This window comes from Mercenaria mercenaria, chromosome 14 (assembly GCF_021730395.1).
Source record: "Mercenaria mercenaria strain notata chromosome 14, MADL_Memer_1, whole genome shotgun sequence".
NCBI classification, from domain to species: domain Eukaryota; kingdom Metazoa; phylum Mollusca; class Bivalvia; order Venerida; family Veneridae; genus Mercenaria; species Mercenaria mercenaria.
The window spans coordinates 69,519,366-69,544,345 of record NC_069374.1 but is presented as its reverse complement, the minus strand read 5'-3'; the positions used below and the strand labels follow the sequence as shown (position 1 = coordinate 69,544,345).

The following is a 24,980-nucleotide window of genomic DNA, read 5'->3' as shown; positions in this document are numbered from 1 at the left end:
CATTATACGTTAATACGTCTTCTTAACGTTATATACGATCAATTACCTACTTCTTTTCAAAATGTGTATTGTAAACCACAAACACGTAACGTAACGAAAACTGGTGCTTTTGTGCACACATCTAGATTGTCCTACTTTATCGATGATTAAAAGCATGAAAGAAATTCAATCATTTTCTTAGTGTATGTTGTTGTTGTTTTTTTGTTGTCTTTATTCTTGTACGTACTGAACATATCCGTTTAACCGAGGTAGTAGTGTCGCCTAGTTTATCTTAAACTTACAAGCGTTTTCTTCTTCACAAGCAATATGCGACTGAACAAAACTACTAATTTATTCCATTTCTATCTATATCATTTAACAAATACACATGTTATAAATTCAAGAATTATTCCATAAGTAATCCATTTTCCCCTGAAATGGCGGGCCTTTTTAACTTCATTCACCCGAAGTACGAAACAATGCAGGGGTGTAGTGATACTTTCGGTCTGTTCGGACAATGTCACACCCTAAATGGTTTTCCGAATGTTGGAGCATAGTTCATTTGTCAACGCGGTCATGAAATGATCTAATTGCTGTTTCATTTGGACTCTCTTCACGCCAGGAATGCACTTATAAATTGTAAACATGTATATAAGGTATAAGATATATAAGGCATAATACTAGGATTTGTCATTTAGCTGTTATTTTAGAATGGACATAATAAATTCACTCTTGTAACAATGTTAATTCAGTTCTAAATGTGTCATATATGTAAATAACTACAATTTCCTCAATTTAATATATGTATTATGTTTTAATATTAAATGACATGACATAAAACCGTTAAAACTGTTGCGATTGGTCTGTTCTGTACCGCTATTTAAATTCAGACAAAATAACGTCGTTTCTTGCATGCCAGTCAGGATTTTTCCAAGTTTTTGCCCTCGTCTCACGCCTCAGCGTGTAACATGACTCATGCGCTGCAATTTTATGAATGAATGCGTAACTTCATACGCTACTATAATAGAACACGCATTCGTTTCACTTCATTTCTGCTAAAGAATACGGCATGAAAGTAAAAGAATATATCGTAGTTGAAAAGGTGCGGATGGAAGTATGCAGAGTCTCGTTACCGCCAGAACAGGTATATACCTTCGAGCCAGACACTTCCACCCGCACCTTCAACCAATCATTAAGATTCTTTTAGTAATTGAAAACGTTCATACCGACTGTTAAAGCTTACTATGCGTACTCGGTGGTTCAAACCTACATATCTAAAATTTACAAGGAGTAGATTTGTTGTATTACTACAGATATACAAGTTTAACATGTGCGGTATGAAATGCAATAGTGTTGCGTGAAAGCTTTTTATGCAGAACCTAGAGGTTGCTTATCCATTTTTATACCGCTTCGTAGTGGTTGTCGAAAATTCAACCACAATTTATTCTGCGACATAGTCCTTCCGTTTCGAGACTATTCCATGGAAACGCTGGTAAATGCCTTCACACCACGTACACGTACCGGAATGCTGGAGAAGCAGACACCACAGAGCTGTCTGAGAGAGCACCAGTAAATAACACTCTCTATACGCCCCTGATTGTAGTGTGAGAGCAATGACGACGGTAACATTGTCTGCAGGTCGCCGTTGGGTGTACTAAATTCATTGTGGATGCCGACCTATGTTCGCGGATTTATGACACGGCAGCGACTGATGAGAGAAGTTAAGGCACAAATCAATTAATATATTCAAAGGCGACTTATTAATAATATATTTATTGTAAATAATTGATTCATCGTCATTCACAATTTACTGTGAACTAGGATTTAAATGCTTCAACACGGCCAATTTAATTAAACATACTGTAGCAAAACGATAAATTTGGTATAACAATGCCAAAGTGTGGACGAATAAGACGCGATTAAAACTAAGGGCTGTACGTGAAATTAATAATTATTATAAGATTCAGTTTCAAAATGTTGTTAACATTACAGCCTCTAGTTAAATTAAATGAATAAGTTATAACATAAAAAATATGTCAGATCATAAAAAAATATTGCATCGTTGCATCTTGCTGGTTTATTTGCCCACATAGTTTCAAGTATGGTAGAAAAAGTACATAAAGTTAGGTAGTTGAAGACAATGATACACTGTAGCATTTGATCAATCTCAGTTTATTTGTATATTCATAGAACATGCAAAAATATACTAAGATAGGATTTTAACAAGTAATTTTTGGGGTGTTTTAGCGAACTACTGACCAAGCCTTATGTTCAAAAAACAATTTCAATCTCAGCCGAGTTGGATGCTGAAACGTTTTCATTTATTTCTAAACTGCACGAGTTTAAAATATTTTTTTACGTGAGGACTGCTTTCAAGTGACTATTTAGTATTGATGGCCAGTCTCCATTGGACTAGTACATTACCGGTTACGTACTTGTAGCATTCTACCGGAATCTGCATGCTCTTATCACATAATAGATAAAAAATGATGACATAGGAATCAGTAAGAATGAAAGTGACAATGGAAGAAGCGAATAGGGCTTGAGGCGGTTGTAGTTAAGAAAGCAGAATTTTCTTACATAAAAGCCGACACCAGTGTTTCTGTTTCTGTAGCAGAGGTATAATTCTTTGTGTGAATACATGTCTCTGTCATCAAGAAAATAGATTCTGTATGATTGTAATAAAGGGTAGCCCAATATATTTGTGTTCAACCTAAAATATTCTTAGGTTATACATAATCTATTTTAGGTCGATTGTGAAGGCAGTTCTACAACTTATATTAATCACACTCGACACCTCATTCCTGATGGAATCCATCGCCACGAGGGTATGAGAGAAGAGGCCAGTTTCTCTTTTAATGCTGAGCGCCAAGCAAAGGAGCTACTGGTATAATTTTTCACGTCTTTGGTATGACGCGGCTGGAAATCGAACCAGCGACCTCCCGCACTCGAAGCGGGCGCTTTACCACTAGGCTATCGAGGCGGTGATTTTTCTTCCATCTTTGATCGGGTTAGAGCCAAAGCTATGAATGAGGTCTAATGCTTAAACTGAATTTGTTCCATCTAAGTTTCAATAAAAAAAACAAGAAGCTGCGTTCAATAAACGCTTGATGCCCCTGGTGGCATCCTTGTCGATACAAAGCAACCGAAGTCCAAAACGAGGTCAAGTTCAAGTTCAAACTGAGGTCAGGTGTTTTGTGAAGATGAGGAATGGTCACAGATTACATCTGCATTAGTATCAAGTCATTCTAGTAAGGGGTATAGATGCTAGACGAAACGGTCCCATTTGGTTTACCTCGTACGGACGGACGGACGAACGGACAGGTAAATCACTATATGCCTCCCGCATCAGTAGATGCCGGGGCATAAAAACATACCTACTATAGAGGCATGGTTCTCCTCGTCAGCCAATCCTGTCACAACAAACCTGCATTAAAAGATTAGCGTCTCCTTTACTTAGCAACAGGGGTTTTCTTTAATTTCTTTTTTGTTGAACACAAGCTATTACGACTGATATGAAAAATGAATACGACAATGAAGGGCAAGACATTCCAAAATAATTGAATTTAAATAAGAAAGGGTCATTTCCTGTACCTTTTGGGAAGATAAAAAATGCAACTGATTTTCTTTCTTGTTTGATCCTTACCAAACATTTAAAATATCTTTGTAAGCATAAAAGCAACATATTTAATATCCAAGTAGTTTGTATCATTTGCAACATATTATATTCTAACATACCTCACTAGTATTTGAACATTTTGCAAGAAGTTGATGCTAATATATGAATTTGAATATTTTTGACACTGAAACTATGCATATCAGGAGAAGCGTTCTATCTCTGTTCATTTTTTGAAAATTTTACTGATAAGAATTAAAGTTTTTTTTTATAAATGAAAGAGATTTAAAGATAATATCTGGTTTTATCCATAATCACAAACTTATTAACATATTACAGTTACTGTGTATCTGTAGAGGAAATAAAAGTAATTTAAGGCAACATCTGATTATCATATAAGGGATATTTTTTCATTCAAATTTTACACGACAGTGGAATACGTTAAAGTATCTTTGCTATGATTTCACACAGATGTACAAAATTAACTGGACTTTTAAGTACCAGAATGCAGACGCATGTGTAATGGCTAAATTCACTAAATGTTTCAATATCAGTCAGTGTTTCTTCCATTTACTCAACTATACTTGCATACATGAACAAACAAACTGGTCTTTTAGTTGCGGGTTTATCCCGCTACCAAAAGTTAGTGTATTTCTGATAATCATAGCATCTTTATTTTATTCCGAATCACATCCAAAGGATGTTCATGTGCTACACAAAATAGTCCCATTCATGAACAATGCGGATGAATTATCAATGAACAAGCAGTTCTTATTCAACCTGTATCCACTCACACTGACCTTTTAGATTACAAGATCTATCAATGATAAGGTATTCCAGCCCATGGTTACATCACAAGCTTGGTCAGGCAGAGTTCATCCTAGATATGAGGCACATTAAATTTGCATTTGTTTCTCATTCATGTATATTCATAGACTGGCATTTAAACCGAAAATAAATCTACCCAAAACCCCGCAACCATCAGACATTTCAAGGCTTTGATTTCATTATGTTGCTAACATATAAAGAACTCATGCCTAGGATAGTGCAAATCGGCTAATACAGGATGTGAGTTTTCCTAACAAAGAAGTGGTTAGATTAGGTGCATTTAGACTAAGTAAAGCATTGCTCCTGCTGGACAAGAAAGTGACATCAAGTCTGTAGTAATATTTTATACCTAATGTAGTTCATGAATAGACTGTGAAATAATTTTTTTATATCTTTTTGTGCCCCCCACCCCCCAAGCGTGGTTCGGGCATATACTGTAGATTTGGTTTTGTCCGCGCGTCCGAAGTTCGTGACGCGCCTAGCTCAAAAAGTATTCGATATAAATTCATGAAACCTTGCAATGAGTCTTTATCATGATTTGGCCTTGCACATTTGGCATTCTTCTTGAGAATCTTATTGCTTATTACAGATTTATTGCCCTTGAAATAGCCAAAATAGTAGGTTTTTTGTTTTTGATGCTTATAGCTCAAAAAGTATATGGCCTAGAATAATGAATCATTTTTAGAAAATGTTTGTTGAGACTATCCCCCCTTAAGACTGCAAACATTTAAACTATTGCCCCTTATTTGTGACATATGTACCAGTGGGGGCACACCCTGTGTCCTACAGATACATTCTAGTTTAACATCTAAAACAAACGTTTCTACTTTTACTATATTCTTTTATTGACATGGCATATACATCTAACAATTGCACACAATTGTAAACAAAAGCACCAAAAATATATATTCTATACAAAATAATATACCGGTATCCTACATCATTGAAATACAATCTCATAAAATATTCCAAAACATATATCATGTATAAAAATATATTATTTATTATTTATGCAAAATAACGGTGGATAAATGTTTATAGGTTTAACATATTTTTATTTCCAGTATTATGAATAAGATCTTTAAAGTGTAAATACATTTCAAAAATATAATGAATATTCTGCTGATTAAGCCATAACTATGCATTTCAAATTCCAGTTGTCCTTGGACCAAGTTTAGTGAAGATCCATCTAACAGTTTATCAGAAGAAGCCTATTAAAGGATCTTTTTTTCTATTTTAAGCTCTGACCACCCTTTTAAAGGACCAAACTGAACCATTTGAATAAACCATAGTAAAGTCCATACAAGGATGTTATATTCCACAGTTTTGTGAAGTTATATTCTGTAGTTCATGACTGTGCCAAGTTTCATCAAAATCCCTCCATGCATGTAGAAGATATGCTCCGGACAAAGTCTGTGGACGCCGCCCGCCCGCCAGGGGCCAGGGGCGTACCCATAATACGTCCCGTTTTTCAAACGGGCGTATAAAAAGCCTATATAGCTTTTTTTACTTTTAGCTCCAACAGCCACTAAAAAGGAGTCAAGTGGAACCAATGAAAAAACATGAGAAAGGTCTAAGCCAGGTTCTTGCTTACTTAGTTCGGTGTAATTGTGATCAGTAGTTGCAGATGACAAAATGTTTAAGCAAAATGGTGTTCTATGAAAATCAATCTATATTTCAGCCACACCTTGAGAAAACCAACACGGTGCATTTGCAACCAGCATGGATTCAGACCAGCCTGTGCATAAGTGCAATCTGGTCATGATCCATGCTGTTCGCTTTCAAACCCTATTGCAATTTGAGGAACCGTTAGCGAACATTATGAATCCTGACCTGACTGCGAAAATGCGCAGACTGGTCAGGATCCATGCTTGCCACAATTGCACTATGCTGTTTTTCTCGTGGTGTGGCATGTTTTTTTGTTAATGTAGCACTGACACAATTATAAGGCATATGGCAAATTTCCAGCTTTGACGGTAGATAAAGACCCCTGGTGCCCCTCTGTGCAATATTTCATCACACACAGGTACCAGGGTAGAACCACTGACAGCGGACGATTTCCTCACATGAATAATTCAAGGCCCTGGGTGAGGCTCGAACCTACATCGATGAGGGGCAAGTGATTCAAAGTCTGCAACCTTAACCACTCAGCCATGGAGGCCCCTCAAGAGACTTGGCAACCATAGTTTTCAAAACAGAATATATACTAAACATAATTTTCCAAAAGTATGTACACAATACCTACACTATGTCAACAATTTAATAATATAATACTGCGCACTATCATCATGTAAACTTCTTTTTAAAATGTGTTATAATGTGATCTCTCACTAACATATAAAATCAGCTGGTCTAAAATCATACAATACGTGATCTCTCACTAACATATAAAATCAGCTGGTCTAAAATCATAAAATATGTGATCTCTCACTAACATATAAAATCAGCTGGTCTAAAATCATACAATACGTGATCTCTCACTAACATATAAAATCAGCTTGTCTAAAATCACACAATACGTGATCTCTCACTAACATATAAAATCAGCTTGTCTAAAATCAGACAATACGTGATCTCTCACTAACATATAAAATCAGCTGGTCTAAAATCATAAAATATGTGATCTTTCACTAACATAAAATCCGCTGGTCTAAAATCATACAATACGTGATCTCTCACTAACATATAAAATCAGCTGGTCTAAAATCATAAAATATGTGATCTCTCACTAACATATAAAATCAGCTGGTCTAAAATCACACAATATGTGATCTCTCACTAACATATAAAATCAGCTGGTCTAAAATCATACAATACGTGATCTCTCACTAACATATAAAATCAGCTGGTCTAAAATCATAAAATAATTATTAGTAAATAACCCGAATATTTTCAAAATGTTGCAATATTACCAGTAAAAGATAAAAGTCAAATAAACAATTTAACAAACAGAGCTGTCTGTTGACAGGATGCTCAACTATTCAAAGCACTGAAAGAACTGATGTATGGGATCAAAATATGGAATGGTACATGGAACTTAACAACATTTGTTTTTTTGTAATTTCTTTGTCAACAAGAGCTGTCCGTAAGACAGCGCGCTCGTCTTTTCTCAGTGCTTGACTCTGAATTAGAGCTTTGCCAGTAAAAAAATTCCAAGTTAAAAAGAGACATATTTCTGTCAAAATTATAATCAGAGTTATGGGAATTGAAATAACTATTTAGAGTTTCAAGTCAAAAGCTTTAATAATAACAGAAATATTTGACTTTTAACAAAAAATTCTAAGTTAAAAAGGGGCATAATTCTGTCAAAATTCAAACATGAGTTATGGAGATTGTGTCTCCTGGTGTAGACTGTGATGGTAAATAAGTATTTTAAGTTTCAAGTCAAAAGCTTTGATAGTAACAAAGATATTTGACTTTATCGAAATCTTTAACCAAAAATACTAAGTTAAAAAGGGGCATAATTCTGTCAAAATTCAAATCAGAGTTATGGGAGTTGTGTCTCCTGGTGTAGACTTTGATTGTAAACAACTCTTTTGAGTTTCAAATAAAAAGCTTTAATAGTAACAGAGATATTTGACTTTATCAATTTTTTTTTTAAAAATTCTAAGTTAAAAAGGGGCATAATTCTGTCAAAATTCAAATCAGAGTTATGGGGATTGTTTCTCCTGGTGTAGATTTTGATGGTAAATAAGTATTTTAAGTTTCAAGTCAACAGCTTTGATAGTAACAGAAATATTTGACTTTATCAAAAACTTTAACCAAAATTTCTAAGTTAAAAAGGGGCATAATTCTGTCAAAATTCAAAACATAGTTATGGGGACTGTTTTTCCTCAGGTGTAGACTTTGATAGTAAATAACTATTTTAAGTTTCAAGTCAATAGCTTTGATAGTAACAGAGATATTTGACTTTATCAAAAACTTTAACCAATGACGTCTACGCCGGGGCAAGTGCAATAGCTCTACTTTTTCTTCGAAAAGTCAAGCTAAAAATGGGCCATTACTTAACCAAAATTAGTAATGTAGTCTTGCCGAATATGGAGCCTATGATGGTAAACAAGTGGTCAAAGTTTCGAAGCCATATGTCAAACACTAAAAGACAAAATACAGACTGGTAAGAATAATTAACTGATTTCCAAGTCCAAAAAGGTGCAAAATTCAGCCAAATAAATTTAACTTAGTTCCTTACCCTTGACTACAGATGGAGAACATGACGATGAATATAAGTTTTCAAAGTTTCAAAGCCACAGGTCAAATAGTTGTACGAAAACTGAACCAATTTCCAATTCCAGAAAGGGCCATGATCCAGCCAAATTATTTAAAGGAGTTATGTACTCTTGCCTACAGATAGAGACTGTTACAATAAATTCAAAGTCAATGTCAAACAGTTTACAGAAAATATGAACTGGTATGTAAAACTTAACAATGATATGTAAGTTAAAAAAGGGCAATAATTCAGATGAAAATCCTTGATGATGTTATTTACTCTTGCCCAAAACTGGACATGGTGATGGTACACAAGTGTTGAAAGTTTCAAAGCCATATATCGAAATTCTTTGTCAAAATTTGGACTGGTGAAAAAACTTGACAAAGGTGTGACACCGACATCATGGTGAGTAGGATAGCTCCCTTATTCTCGGAATAGATATGCTAAAAATAAAGCAAAGAACATCATCATCATTATCATCTCCATCATCAGAGTGATGACTCATTTTCTTCAGTATCTTCTTCCTGTAGAAGTTTTACTGTGTCACTGTCAGATGCACCAGTCATGTTTTGCCTCGTCACATCATAGATCACAATAAACATGTATACCATCACACCTGAAAATGAAAGTTGTACACTGCTCCTAAAAGTATTGTAAAATCTTTAAAATTCATGGGGAACTAATTTTCCTTGATTTCATTATTGAGTCAAACTACGATATTTAAGGTAGTTCTGCAAGTTTGGATCGAAATTTTTCTACAATGTAGAATTTGATTAAACTCTAATTTTTCAAAACTTCAGAATATACCTAAAAAATTCAGCAAATAAATAAGATAGGGTCGTGTGCTTGATTTTTTGCTAGACTGAGTTGAAATATTAGATCTCACACAATTTTTCATAATGGAAGTCTATGGGAAAACCATAACTTTCATAACATTTTCGCGAATAGAAATTTTTCTAAAATGTAGAATTTAATGAAACTTCCCCCCGTTATAAATAAACATATGGCCTATAATGTGGTAAAATAAAATGTATAGGTCCGTGTGCTTAATTTTGGGATATTTGACCATGATTCAAGTGAATCGCACTTTTCACGCTAATTTTTAGAAATTATTTTGAATTTTTAACGTGTCAGATGTTTTAAGATCATATTTTAATTTTAGAAAGACAGTAACAGTGCCATTATAATGAATTTACTCATAGGATGCTATTAATTCATAAATTGATTTTCATTTCTGTACGCCGAATCCAGGCTTTATTCTACGTTTTCCAGATAAATAACGTTACGCCATCTATTCCGGTTTATCAAACGTGCAAAACTACCTTAATATCAACAAATTCAAATTCATTTTATGTTCAGAAGTTGATATCCACAAATTCGTATCTTCATAAAATAGCCACTTTGCCAAATATCATGAAATAGCGAGAAAACAAAATTTAATAATTTCACTGAAATCTGCAATGATTTTGGTTGATTTTCATCAGAGTTTTGTTGTGTGATAGGAGACGACAAGTTTAAAAGCTTTAGACCTATCATTGCTGCTAGGAATATAGACAGACAGATGCCCTGACTGGCTCAAAATTTCTGACACATATTGCTGCTAGCAATTACATATTGCTGTCCTGACTTGCTAACTGTTCCTAGCAGTTACATATTGCTGTCCTGACTTGCTAATTGTTGCTAGCAGTTACATATTACTGCCATTTGCTTGCTAACTGATGCTAACAGTATTATACTAATGCAACAACTAGCTAAATGCTGTAAGCTGCTACATATTGCTGGCCTGACTTCCTTCTTGTGCTAGCAATAATATATTACTGCCATATCATACTAATTGCTGCTAGCAGCTACATACTGATGCCCTTACTTGAAAATTTCTGCTAGTAGTTACATATTGTTGTCCTTACTTGTCAATTGCTACTAGCAGTACCATATTGTAGCAATGCTTTTAATTGCTGCTAGAAGTTAAATTACATTAATTAATGCTGCCATAACTCGCTAATTGCTAGAGCAGAGCACTTGAGACTTGTTGCACTCGCTTCCAACATGTAACAGTGACTTACCAAGACTTATAAGCAGAGCACTTACTGAATACCACATACCATTTCATGCACTTTGACCTATTCATTGCTGCAGCAAAGTACACCAGACCGTTGCACTTGATTCCAACATGTGATAGTGACTTACCAAGTACTGCAGCAAAGTACACTTGAAGGATATACTCATTTCAATTTTCTTACAGAGGCCTAGCCATTGCAGTAAAGTACCAGAAAAATGGCTGCATTCATGATCACTTCTTACATGTTAAAGTGACCAGCCCTTATCTGCAAAATACTCCAGACTGCTGCAATCACTAACATGTAACTGTGGCCCACCCTTTACTGCATATTACTGTACTAGCTTCCTACAGGCAAACCTTGCAGATACTTACCGACTGCTGCCAGAACAACTGAAGCAACCAGAGATCCCTTGTCAATTGCAGACACAAGCATTAACAGGTTGAAGAACATAGTAAGTACAGGCAACACTGGCATTAATGGTACCTGAAATATGTTTTATCAAGTCATCAATAAATATAATCAGCATTTCCATGAAATTCCAGAAGTCCCCATTTGTACACATTACATTGCATTTGGAATTCAACAAATTGTTAAATGCTTTCAAATTTTGCACAGCCATACAGGGAAAAAAAGAACAACCAGCTGTTAGAAAAAAGCAAACAATTTACTGTTTGTTTTGTTGGTTTATAAGTTATTTCGACACAGCTTCAATCATATGACAACTTTCTAGGAGGAAGACTCCAGATGCTTCTCCAGGCATTACATGTATTTTAGTCACGGATTGCACCTTGGAAGAACTACCGATGTTCCAAAGATTTGCGGGATAGCATCATCACGTTACAACCTGAGCAGAGCTTAAGAAGCAAGTGATTCCATGCCAGCGGACACAACCGCTCAGCCGCACTGGCCCCTAAAAGTACTGCCAAACAATACAATGTCCCCAACTTATTGCAGGGCAATGAAGTGATGTATTGAATGTTTATGCACAGTTACTGCTAGGTATATTGTGAAATCATCTATTTTCATGCGGATGAAGCGTTTTTTACTAAAACGGCCATTTTTTTGTACATGAACTCGAATTCAAGTCTTTAACCCTTACCCTGCTAACTAGTCCATCTTTGAATTTGGACAGTACCAATAACTGTTAACACGGGTGCTTACCAAAAAGGTACTGACTGAATATCGAACAGTGCAGACCTTGATCAGACTATATTCCCTTATTCTGACCTTGGTATAACACCGACTCCTGCATATGGTGCATCTTTTCTTCTTAATATTTGTGAAAAGTTTCATTTGAACTCACTGAATCATAATTCCCATGGTGAGATGAACTAACTTCCAAAACAGTGCTAATATAACTATTTTTATGCCTACCTTCTAGGGAATAAAACCTTTGATTTAACGGCATATATGTAGGCATTTTACTGGGTAGAACCATCATTTTTCCATAAGCTAGAAGTCACCTTTACATCACTGAAGATACTAGTCTGTTAGCCAAGAAAGCATGTCAGTTACTTGCGGAAGCAAAAACTTACATCATAAATAGTAACGTGGAATCCAGGAACACTTCTGTCACTACCTGATTGTGAATTCTTACAAATAATGTCATTAAACCAATATATAATGAAACACTGAAACATTCTTAATCAATAAATCATTTAATGGTTTGTTGAAAAATTTCACAACTTACCAAAAATCCTCGACTGTCTCCTCTTTGCTCCTCACACCAAATCAATATGGTAGCTATTGTAACTATTCCACCGAGTATTACAACAGAAAATATCACAACTAGACTTCGCTGAGCAATAGATGCACCTTTTATCACAACCAGGCATGAGAGTATAAACACTGATATATAAATAATTAATACTAAAACTTTCACCGAAAGGCAATCTCTTACATTACTGCATAAAACTGAACTTTGTTTGAGATTTTTCGATAGCTCTGTTTGTTCTCTATCAATCCCTTCTCCTTCAGGTTTAGTATACCGTAAAATGATCAAGTAAGCTGCAAATAGTGAGTATTGTATGAAGGCATAAGTTACCATGAAGCCAATCAGGTTTGATAGGTCAATACTTAGCACAAGAATTATTACAATTGGTCCAAACATATAAATAGGTCCCAGTGGTACCTTTGTGTATTTGTTGACATGTGAAAGAAATCTGAAAAGTAATCCATCTTCTGACATAGAAAAAATTAATCGTTGAAGTGAAAACAGCTCCAAAGTGCACAGATTTGTGAGAGCTAGAATTGGTCCAATTTCAACAATGTATTTTGCCCAGTTTACGGAATTGTATTCAAACGCACCTGGGAAAGGCGCATTTGTGTTGACGGCTGTATAAGGCACCATAAGAGTAAATGACACGGCGACACTTACATACAATATAGTAACAATAACTAAGACTAGCACTATGGATCGTGGTATATCTTTTTTCGGACTGACTGTCTCTTCTGCCGAAATTCCAAGAATTTCGTAACCTTGAAATGCATAAAAGCAAGAGGATGAAGCCTTAAGAACACCGTTTAATCCATTTGGAAAAAATCCTCCTGGTATTTTCAACCAGTTATCTGAATTTGCAAAGAAAAATCCACAAATTGTAATGAATACCAATAAACCTGCAGCAACAGCCGTAAGAAGAGAATTTACAATTGATGCAAAGTTGACGCCAAGAGATGCAACTACCATGACAACCAGAATGATAAATATAGCTGGGAGATCTGGATATTCTGGATATGGTGAGCCGTGGGATGTCCAGTTAGCGATGTGAGAAAGAGTAAAGTTTTCTATCCTGTGACTGAACAAGGAGTCGATATAGCCACTCCACCCGCGGGCAGCCATAGAGAATGCTGTAGTATAACCTATAAAACAAACAAAAATATCTAAATAAAAACAATAGATTTTTACAGATGTCATCTGCAGAAGGATGTTTACACAGAATTTAATATTATAATCTTCTTATTAGAAACCTTGAGGATAGGGCCTGGATCTTGTGTGAAACACTTCTTACTTGTTATGGTAAACATTTACTACGAAATGGACGGCAGAATTATGAACTGGTCAGGGTGATATTGACTTTGCTATAAGAATGTACAAAACTATGGACCTTTCATAAGCCAGCTGGATAGATTCTTCACATAAAGATTTCTAAACATAGAGTGAGGTTTCAAACTCAACCAGTGAGGGGTAGTCATTCGATGTAAGCGACCTTAGCCGCTCTGCCAGAGTGCTTTACACACAGCATGTTAAAGTAGCTGGGATGTTTCTAGAAATAAAGCGTCTACTGTATTTTACTCAGTGACTATCCTTAAAAACATTTAGGGACAAACTTTCAAGTATACTATTACACATACCCACAGTCCCTAATTTTCTTGACACTGCTTTCAGAGAAGTCCAAGTTAACTATATGATTATTATTTTTTTTAAATTTTTCTCACCTATCACTGAAGTCCATCCAATGATAAAAGCAAAAGCCTCTCCAATTGTTTCGTACATGTAGGTGTACTGTGCCCCTGTCCTTGGATTCTTCGACGCATATTCCGCAAAACATAGCCCATTCAGTAATGTTACCACAAAGCCAACAAAAAATGCCAAGATGACAGATGGACCTATAAAAATCAGAAAACAAAGCAATCGTGTTTATATGCAACATAAGCAACTTTTATTCTCCATTAAATTTTACTCATTTAATGCTTGAAAAGAACATAAACAAGAGGGTATGATGACCCTGGATCACTCACCTGAGTAATATGAGCTACATGTTTCAAATGTAAAACTGATGCTAAAATATTAAGAAAGTAGGTCAGTAGGTCACATTCATGGTCACTGAAAGTCAGTTTTAAGATCCGTGTGCAAAGGTGTATATGTCATTCAAATTTCAAGGCTGTATCTTAAGAAACAAGAAAGTAGGTCAGTAGGTCAAGGTCACAGTCAAATGACCCCTAATTAGTTGGGTTCATCATGTAATTATAATTAAACAGTCTAGGAAATATGATCAGATAATTTTTGAAGTATTTTTTTCTATATAACTCATATAAAAACTAAGTGACCCTCAGACGGGGCCTCTTTTCACCCCAGGCACATAATTTGAATAATCTTGTTAGAGAGCCACTAGGCAATGCTACATACCAAATATCAAAAGCTTAGGCCTTGAACTTTCAGTCAAGAAGATTATTAAAAGTATTTTCCTATGTAAGTCTAAGTAAAACTTGGGACCCCCAGGCAAGGCCTTTTTTTTACCCCAGGGGCATAATTTGAACAATCTTGGTAGTAGACCACAAGGCAATGCTACATACCAAACATCATTGGCCTAGGTCTTGTCGTTTCAGACAAAACGATTTTTAAAGTTTTTTCCTATATAAGTCTATGTAAAACTTGGGACCCCCGGGGCGTGGCCTCTTTTAACCCCAGGGGCATAATTTGGAAATTTTGGTAGAGGACCTCAAGGCGAAGCTACATACCAAATATCAAAGGCCTAGGTCTTATGGTTTCGGACAAGAAGATTTTGAAGACTTTTCTCATATAAATCTTTGTGAAATTTGGGATCCCTGGGGCGTGGCCTCTTTTCACCCCAGGGGCATAATTTGAACAATCTTTATAGAGGATCATTAGATGATATAACATGCCAAATATTGAGGCTCTACACCTTGTGGTTTCGGACAAGAAGCTTATCAAAGTTTTCCCTATGTAAGAATATGTAAACCATGTGACCCAATGGACGGGGCCATATTTGACCCTAGGGGGATAATTTGAACAATCTTAGTAGAGGACCACTAGATGATGCTACACACCAAATATAAAAGTCCTATGACCTGTGCTTTTGGACAAGAAGCTTTTTAAAGTTTTTCCTTTTGGTTGCCATGGCAACCAGAGTTCTGCATGGAATTCAATTCTTGAACAATTTTGAAAGGGGGCACCCAAGGATCATTCCTGTGAAGTTTGGTGTAATTCTGCCCAGTGGTTTTCAAGAAGATTTTTTTTATAAAATGCTGACGGGTGCACGACGCACTACTGATGAAGCACGACGGACATTGAGCGGTCACAAAAGCTCACCATGAGCCTTTGGCTGAGGTGAGCTAAAAATTACATTAACCTTTACCTTGCTGGAGGCAAGTGATTCTGCCTTTGCGACCAGTGCAGACCAAGATCAGCCTGCACATTAGTGCAGGCTGATCATGGTCTGCACTGTTCGTTATTCAGTCAGTAAATTTTCAGTGAACACCCCTTCGAATGATAAATGGTAGTGCCCAAACAGAATGATGGACCAGTCCATTTTAGAAATTTAGCAAGGTAAAGGTTAAAGAGGTAGGGCCATTACTCATGAGTGACTGTGAGTAACCTGCTTGTCATCAAACTTGTCTAAAATATTATGCCAATAATCACTGTGATCAACTTTGATGAACACTAGATAAGAACTGCTCAAGTTAGGGAGGGGACAATGCCAATTTTCACAATTCTGAGTACTTAAACGGACACTGGGATAATCCGTCTCACTCTGGTTATTGAACATGGCTCATGCATTTTGCCCATAAATATTGCGACCAAGTTTGATAAACACTGGATAAGAAATGCTCAAGTTTAAGAGCGTGCAACTTTAGTGGACACCATCCACCATCACGTTTCGCGGGAATATAATAAGTTATATCTGTACTACCCGTTCTACATTTTAACAAGAGCACCGTCTGCGGGTGCCATCGCTCATACGCAAGTGCTGGACAATAAGTAAGAAAAGAGTTATAGTTCAGATCTTCAATGTACAAAAAAGATGATGATAAACATGTATGCAAAGTTTCAAAGCTGTAGCTCTTATAGATTTTGGGAAAAGGTGGACCTTAACAAAAATTTTAACCAGGAATCTTAAATTTTGTAAGTATATTTTTGTTTCTACAACACACAATGAACATGGGTGCCACTTAAGTTATACCTGCATCCTTTGTGGCTTCACCAATAAGGACATAGATTCCAACGCCGACAGTTTTACCAATACCAATAAAGATTAGCCTCTTCATTGTTAAACAACGTTCTAATCTTGTAGCTGTATCATCCATGTCCACATGCTTTTTGTGTTTCATTCTCTCCCAAACATTCCGTGCAAACTGTCCAGATCCTCCCATTATTTGACCTGTGCTGTTATTCAAAATTCTTACTCCTCTGTTCTTTATATCTCTACTATCCACTGTACCGTTATTTTATATCTCCGCAATCCACTGTACACGGTATCTCCAAACTCCCATTTTGTACAGTTTGGTGGCTGTAAAACGTAAATTTCATACTTATAGACAGTACCAATATTATTTTTTCATTAAGGTATTGGACCCGTAATAGAGTACCTCCATTTTGGAGAGTATTCAATTCCTACCATAAACCTACTTTGACTGCAATTTTCAGGGGGGCATAGGTTCAAACCCCACTTGGACCAAATTTTTTCCTCCATATTTTCCTTTTTTTCTAGTAAGTTTTTACTTCTTTTAAGACTAATATTATGGATGTACTGTACAAAAGTGGAAAATTTTCATTTTATAAGCAATTTCTTGCTGTTCAAAGTGAATTTACCTCTGAATCAGAAGGGTTAGAGTTAGACATCTTTAAAAATACTGAGTTACATGTGGTAAAAGTTCTCTATTTTGCCTTCATTCTTAAGATTACATATTGTGGAAGAAATGCAGGTAGGTTTTACTTCTACCTCAAGGTTATTTTTGAATGAAGTGAGCAAAATTCAAAACAGACCCACAGAATTCGACCTTAATTTTTCAATGTTGGAGTTAGAATTCTGTCTTATTAAATCTGTTTACCTGAGGCACCCTAGAAAAAATGATATTTACAGTTTTATTTTGTGTTTTATAATTGTTTAACAATAGTTTGATGTTTCTTTTATCAAAATTAATGCAGTAATGAATTCTCTGCAAACGTTTTAGATAGTGGCCATCACATTGAAATTTGTCTCTACTTGAGCTTGAGGAAATAATAAATTATACAAAATTTACAAAAAACGGCACGGTAAAAGTTGTTTAAAATTTGCAACACAGTGCGAAACATGGTCAACTTTAAGAATATACCAAGCAAATGCCATTTTTTAAACATTACTATTAGGGGTCCAATACCTTAAATTCACATTATCTATGAAATGAACTGAAGTTAATGTATGCTTTTTCATTCGTTTGATTTGTAACAGGACAATGGTTTTATGACAAGAGAAACATTATGGCCCAAAGTCACTCACCTGATGTTGAGCATTCTACCTTGAATATATGTATGACACATTATATCATAAATGGTAACAACTGTGTTTAGGATGAAAAGCAAAAATGCTGATATCTGTAAAGATATGACCAAATACAAGAAACTAGGACTTCTAAGTGCTGTGACTATGACCCTGAATATATGACCTTAAGAAATGTGTCAACACACACTCTTATAATTGCTTCTACCAATTACATGTAGCATGAAAATTATGCAGCAAAAAAAATAAAATTACATTCTTAGGTATAAACCAGAAAGTCGTCAATCACAGTGTAAAATAAAAAAGATATTTTCTTGGACACAGCCATCCCCATATCAAAGCAAACAGTATGTGAAAGATGGCCAAGAAGAGGAACTATTTTGAAATAATGAGTTGTAATATGCATATAAGTTAGAGAAGAGAAGAGTGTTACCAAGAACTACTGTTTACAACATATACAGCAAACTGATTATAGCAAACTCTTCTGGACCAAAACATCTGTTTGTTAATTTTGAATTTTCATAAATAGCATAATATTTATATTGACATAATGAATCTGAATCAATTAAATTTTGATAGACATATATATTATATATATCCAAATACAGACAATAATTAATCTTATAATTTATATTCAACTTAAATTGACATAAATATATTATGAAAATTCAAAATTAATATCTTTTTTTTTTTCAATAAAAATTCTGTCATAACTAAACGCTCAATTAATCGATCGTTGCCAATAGCAACACAATGTTATTACTCAGAAATATCTTAGTAAATATCTTATAATTATACTTTACATAAAGGCTAAATTCTAGTTCCAAATAATTTTGTTTGTTTGTTTTGGGTTTAACGCCGTTTTTCAACAGTATTTCGGTCATGTAACAGCGGGCAGTTAACCTAACCAGTGTTCCTGGATTCTGTACCAGTACAAACCTGTTCTCCACAAGTAACTGCCAACTTCCCCACATGAATCAGAGGTGGAGGACTAATGATTTCAGACACAATGTCATTAATCAAATAGTCACAGAGAACATACGCCCAGCCTGAGGATCGAACTCACGACCCCGCGATCCGTAGACCGACGTTCTACCTACTGAGCTAAGCGGGCGGGCTGTTCCAGATAATTAATCGATTTTGCTGTCAACAATAAAATAGGCTAAATTCTATATTTTATATATAACAAAATTGATGGTGCACTATACAATACAATACAGTAAGTTTTATTTTAAGTCGCCAAGAAGACAACATTACAAAAACATAAGCTCTGAAGAGCTTTTGAACCGACTCGACCTCACGTCTGTTGTACCAGCCACGGTTCACTAGCCAATGCCTTTAAACCTGACAAATGTGTTGAGTAACTTTGGATAAATTCGACAGTCGTGTATATTCGACACCTTGAATTAATATCCGTGTGGAAAAACCCATAATGTCCTTGAATAATTCTTCTTAGGTAATTTATATGACGTCATATTTATGTATGACATCATGAGAACATTTTGATCACACAGGTGCTCTTTCCTTTTCCGATACACTCATCGGGTAACTTCGACAGTCAAATTCATTTTGAACGAAAACCGCAGTTACCTTTTTCTGTAAGAATGGTCAGCGAAGCTAAGGTATGTAAAACTAGTCTTGCAATTGCATTTTGACTTTATTTAACTGATATATAAACAGAACTATATTTGATGTTGACGTTTAGGAACAAATAGTATCCCCGGTTTCCAAGCATGACCTTGGCTAGGGGGTGACGAATTTGCAAGACAAGATATAACATTGTCGTGCAAATTCGCCATACTATTAAAAATTATTCTTAAAGTATGTTAACCTGAGCTGACGTCACTAATTACTTCATTAAAAAGCACCTGTACATTTAATTAGCGTGCACATAATTACACCTGGGACCAATATGTATAAATGACAATTAATTATCAATAGACAATAAAAATTCATGCAAAGTGTAATATATTGAATAGCGTACAATAAGAACATATCATCGATTGTTATTTAAAACAATCATAGCCGAGTACTCCACAGGTTTCGGTAACAAAAACCCTTCTATCAGATTAAAATGTTGAGACAAATTCATGCGAAATGTTGCAGCTACTCTCCGTCAAAACTTGCTTCCGCCGTTCAGATGGTAGAAAATGGTACCATGTCAAAAAAGAAGGCAGCAGCGAATAAATAGATAAACATCATTAATGAGGCTATATCTTATATTGTTTCACGAAACAATTAGCCGGCATTTGTATAATCTATTGAATGATAAAGATTATTTTTTGTTTTACTTTTTATAGCTTGAGTTATGAAATCTGAAAAATTAGAGCCTACATGTTAGCATAAAACCATGTGTTATGTCTGTTGCGAAATTAGCTGTTTTAATGTAGTTCTACAAAAATGATGTACGTTCAACTTGTATATTTTTTAAAATTTATCAGGGTGCCGAATTTGCCCAAAAGATGTTGAACTTACACGACGACAACAATCCAATAAAATCCATCATATTGACGATGTAGATGCAAACACTGGGCAGCGTTTCATACTGAAGACGCAGAAAAGGTCTACTTTCATTCTGAGTCGAAAATTGCTTCACCGTTTTTATGCTTAAGGTGTCGAATATACCCGAAGTTACTCTAGTGTCAAAAATCTAGGACATGACTTTAAAACCCGATCAAACTTCAGAGCTCCAGATAAGGGCCGTATTTTCGTAATTACAAATTTGTTAGGGGTCCGATATGAATTTATTTTAAAATGTGGACGTATCAATACCAATTCATTTTAAAATGTGGTCGTATCAGTATGACATGTAAACAGTATTACAAATTTCAAAGGAAGATCGAGCCGAATTGCATGTCTGCGCCAAGTTGCGCTAATCAACGCTATCCCGACTGTTGACAATTTGCACGGTGTCAAATGAGTGTGGAATACACGAAACACACGCCAATAGCATAATGTAAGCTCTGCTTACTTCAGGTACTTGCTAGATTTTCCCGAGAAATGTGTATCCGATACACTACAGTCGATTGTGTTCAGCCAATTAGCGCCGCAGTTACGTAGTTGACCAGGTCCCAGAAAAGTCACAAATTAGCTATATAGCTAAATCTAGCTATATATAGCTATTTCTAGCTATAAAACCAATAACAATTGTTCAAAATATGTGAATATCAAACATAAAATAGTTATTATCCCATTTAAGTGGAGTATGAGACAAAAGACAATCACAAACAGGGTTTTTTCTAGCTAATTTGGGAAAATAGCCTATACCCTCAAAATTGGGAATTTTGACGGATAAATGTTCCAAATTGGGAAATATTTAGTCCAATAGGAGATAGTAAGGATGTGTTTAAGCACTTTCTCATAGACTTGTTTCACATCGTGCAACCTCTTTAACATACTTCTATTACAAAATTGTCCATAATTTGGTCAATTTTTGTGCAATTTTGATGAAATTTTTTTCAGAATGTACATTGGGAACTTTTGCACTCATTTTGGGAATATAGCCGAATAATGGCTATAAAAACGGCTGAAAAAAACCCTGACAAAGAATGGAGATCTATGCAGTTTCAGTTTCAATACATGTTGCGAATTTCTGCGATTAGTCATTTATAAATTTGTCATATACACGATGATTATCACAAGTGAAAAATTCAGTGATGATTTATCGCAAAATACTGTCGCAGTTATTGAAAATGTGACTACAAAGATCTTGGTTTTGTGTCATTGTCTTTCATCTTACAAACTTTTTGGACGTGATTATGAACATTAAATGAATTTTGCATCTTATTTTGACATATTTTGCTGTATTGGTTTTATAGCTACTTCTAGCTATATATAGCTAGATTTAGCTATATAGCTAATCTGTGACTTTTCTGGGACCTGTTGACACTTTGTTTAATCGTCAGCATGTCCGAGAGCAAAAAAAAAAAAAACCCAAAAACGACAATATTTATAACCGTGTGATTCATTGGAATATTGTCCACATGTTTTGTTATATATGGTAAAAGAATGACATGTAATGTATTATTACCTTAAATCTAACTGACTTCCATCGATGAATTGATCTGAATATATGTAATTCTAGTTTACACAGTTTTACTTTCTGTTTTTATTCGAGTGAGATACTGTTCACCGATGATATCTGGAACTACCATTACTAATTTCACAAAATATCAGGTAGTACCATTACTAATTAGAAAAAAATATCAGGTAGTACTTACGCTAGTGATTCCAGAAAAGCACACAAGTAACATGCATCAAAACCATTTATACTCTTACCAATATAATTGTTCCTTCTCAAGAGAAGGAACACTTATGGTGAACATGTCACACTTGACTGAGCATGTAATGGATACAAGGGTATCGTCAAAGGAATCCGATTTCCCGTAGGGCGCCGCCATCTTAGACTCATGCATATTCATTACAGATAGCCTCTAGGCTGAGACTAGCCCAATATATGTTTACGCATAATCAATCTTTATTCCAGTCTTTAAATAGTGCAATACAACTACGTCGAATAACAGAACAAGAAGACACAATAATAAAGTTTAAATCATGTAACTCCTCGATTAAATATATCATAGTAAAGAATCGAGATTAATGAAATGAATATGCATCATCTAAAAATAGACTCCCGCCAAAACAATTACGTAATAACATTGTCCCTGGTCACGTGATTCCTTTAGCTTCTAACGTTTCAAATTTGCAAGTCATTTCTTTTGTGTACTTTTTTACTTCCTGGTTTGTTTTTCGAATCGTAAACGCATGTACGAAATTTCTTTGTGTTTTAAAAGTGTGCGGGTACTTGCTGGTGTAGTCGCGTGATGAAAATATCCGGAAGTGAAATACAGACTGCAAGACAAATGCTTCCAATAGCATAATATGTACTGCACTTGCTTATACTAAAAAAAACAGCTTTGGGTTATGATAAAACTCTTTATACTTAGATTAGTTCTTAAGGGGACGCATACTTTGAAATTAGAAAAAAGTGGGTGGGGTATTATAAAATTTACCTGCAAAAAAGTACAAGGTTTTGGTAAATGAAATGAATACTGTTTCAACTGTTATAAGTACACAAAGGATTGCTCACTAAAATAAAAATGAGAAAAACTGAAACAAGAAAGTTATTGTTGAATTACATATGACTTCTTGTGTACACTCAAAGTCAACAATTAAGACTTTTTGGTGCGAAAATAATAGTGCTTCACTTTGTCCAAACATTTATCAATGTCCTACAGATTCTAATTTAAAGAAAGAATGTGAAATAAGTTCACTGTCTTGCTTTTCATTTCGCATATGTGAGCTAAAACACATTATTTAGTTTGTTTACAAAGTAGTGCATAAGAAAAGATACGGTGGTCAAGGAATGCCACATTCCAAAAGTAAAAGAGTATATTCCCCTTAATACATTAAACATTTATCGTTACAGAAGTCTAGTGGCTTACAATAAAGGCCTAGAAATGTTGCCATTATTAATTTTTAACTTGGTATTCATGAACTACAATGCACTTAAATATCAAAACACATTCAACAAACTTTTGAAAATGTATTGCCTTAAAAATCCCTAAAATAAGGTATGAAATTTGGTTGAGAGGTCCAATCAATGTGTATATGTGCAAAAGCAACATTCTAATCTTGTTCACAAAAGTTACTAATACACAGCAGGGATGTCAATGATCAAAACTGGACGAATATACAGTTATCCTCACTTTAATGTCATTTATAATTTGTCCTTGAATTCTCCACCATACTTTTCATAACTCTGATTGCACGAGTTGCACGAGAATGCTGTCATTCACGTAAAAAAATGGGGTCAAATAAGTTGTAAATGCAATATCATCTAAACGTAATTAATGGATTATGCAGTTCAAGATAAACTTTATCTCATAACGTAACGAACATGTATAATGTTGTAACAACAACTTTACTTACACTGATTGAAGTAGCAGTCAGTTTATAAGTGACTTTATTGATTCATTTTGTGTTTTGTTATTGTTGTCAAAAAGTATAACGGAAGTGCCTCACAACTGAAGCGGAAACCAGTTTGATGCGCAAAGTAGTCCACTGTAAGTAATATTTTTTGACAAATGTCCACAGAAATTAATGATTTTCTAATATTAAAGCCGAATATCTGAATAGGATTCATTATTTGATAAGAAATTATAATCATCGACATGTTTTTTTAAAAATCGTACACGTGCTGACACCTAAGTTGTCTCCCGTTGTTTATTAGAGTTACCTTTCGTCCGTCGCAGTAATACATTTGCAGTGAATCGCCGAGAAGTCGTGGGAAAATTAAAAACCATGTAAACAAACTAAAATTAACCACCTTTTCAAGATGAATTTCAAGTGATCGACATTATTATATATTTAATGCATTTAACCCGCCTGACCTGTGTAGCATCTTAGATATCTGTTCTAAGGTATTCATTGTGTAGAATGTCGTGTTATGCCCTTGCAATGCTAATCCCACTCTGATTTTTTTGTTTACATTTTTTATCAATGAGAAATATGGCGTCCATCCCTAGACATGGCATTAAATTTTTACATGTTTAAGCAAACCTGGTGTGTTAGAAAGAAAATCTCATCCCTTCAACATTATTTGGAACACTGTTATTGTAAAAAAACTGTTTTTTCCTTATACAAGAGCTTAATATTTTGTGTTGAATGTACTTTCACAAAGACCTCTGTTTTCCTATTACATTCATAGTACCACATCCTTATCCACAAAATACTGAATATTACAGGTGTCCATCAGTATTATATCAGTTTAGGAATATGTTTTTTATTTTCCCACCATCGATTTCTTGAATATGCACCCCTTCCGCATTGCTGTATGAACTGTGAATGTAGCAATATGCGTCCCCTTAAATAGATCTAGATTAAGTTTGCACAAAACATATTTTTCTCATTGCATTATTAAACATTTGTAACATTATGCTAAAACAATATCCCTTAAAAAGAATATTTAATATGTGCTAGAAGGAACCTTTTGGTAAGCTAAATCTTGTACTGTACAAAGTAAATCAACACGTTTACAAGTTTATTCATCCGTGCTTTGCTTGGTAAATGGC

The 24,980-nt window shown here is 34.9% G+C and overlaps 1 protein-coding gene across 1 annotated transcript; it reads right to left on the bottom strand.

Moving 5' to 3' along the window:
* Positions 1–7,637: 7,637 nt before the first annotated feature.
* LOC123527688 (high affinity cationic amino acid transporter 1-like) lies at positions 7,638–24,980 on the bottom strand. The gene is made up of 6 exons (XM_045307304.2): positions 24,896–24,980; positions 16,612–16,938; positions 14,126–14,296; positions 12,381–13,549; positions 11,062–11,173; positions 7,638–9,246 (listed from the first exon to the last, which is right to left on the bottom strand). Exons 2-6 carry the CDS (start codon positions 16,799–16,801, stop codon positions 9,119–9,121), a joined length of 1,770 nt encoding a protein of 589 aa, XP_045163239.2. The 5' UTR covers positions 16,802–16,938; positions 24,896–24,980; the 3' UTR covers positions 7,638–9,118.

Excerpts from the sequence above, each read along its gene's own strand:
- LOC123527688 (XM_045307304.2), bottom strand. The coding sequence starts at position 16,801 with ATGGGAGGATCTGGACAGTTTGCACGGAATGTTTGGGAGAGAATGAAA. Across the intron at positions 14,297-16,611 it reads TGAAGCCACAAAGGATGCAG|GTCCATCTGTCATCTTGGCA; the intron begins GTATAACTTAAG and ends TGATTTTTATAG. Across the intron at positions 13,550-14,125 it reads TGGATGGACTTCAGTGATAG|GTTATACTACAGCATTCTCT; the intron begins GTGAGAAAAATT and ends TTTGTTTTATAG.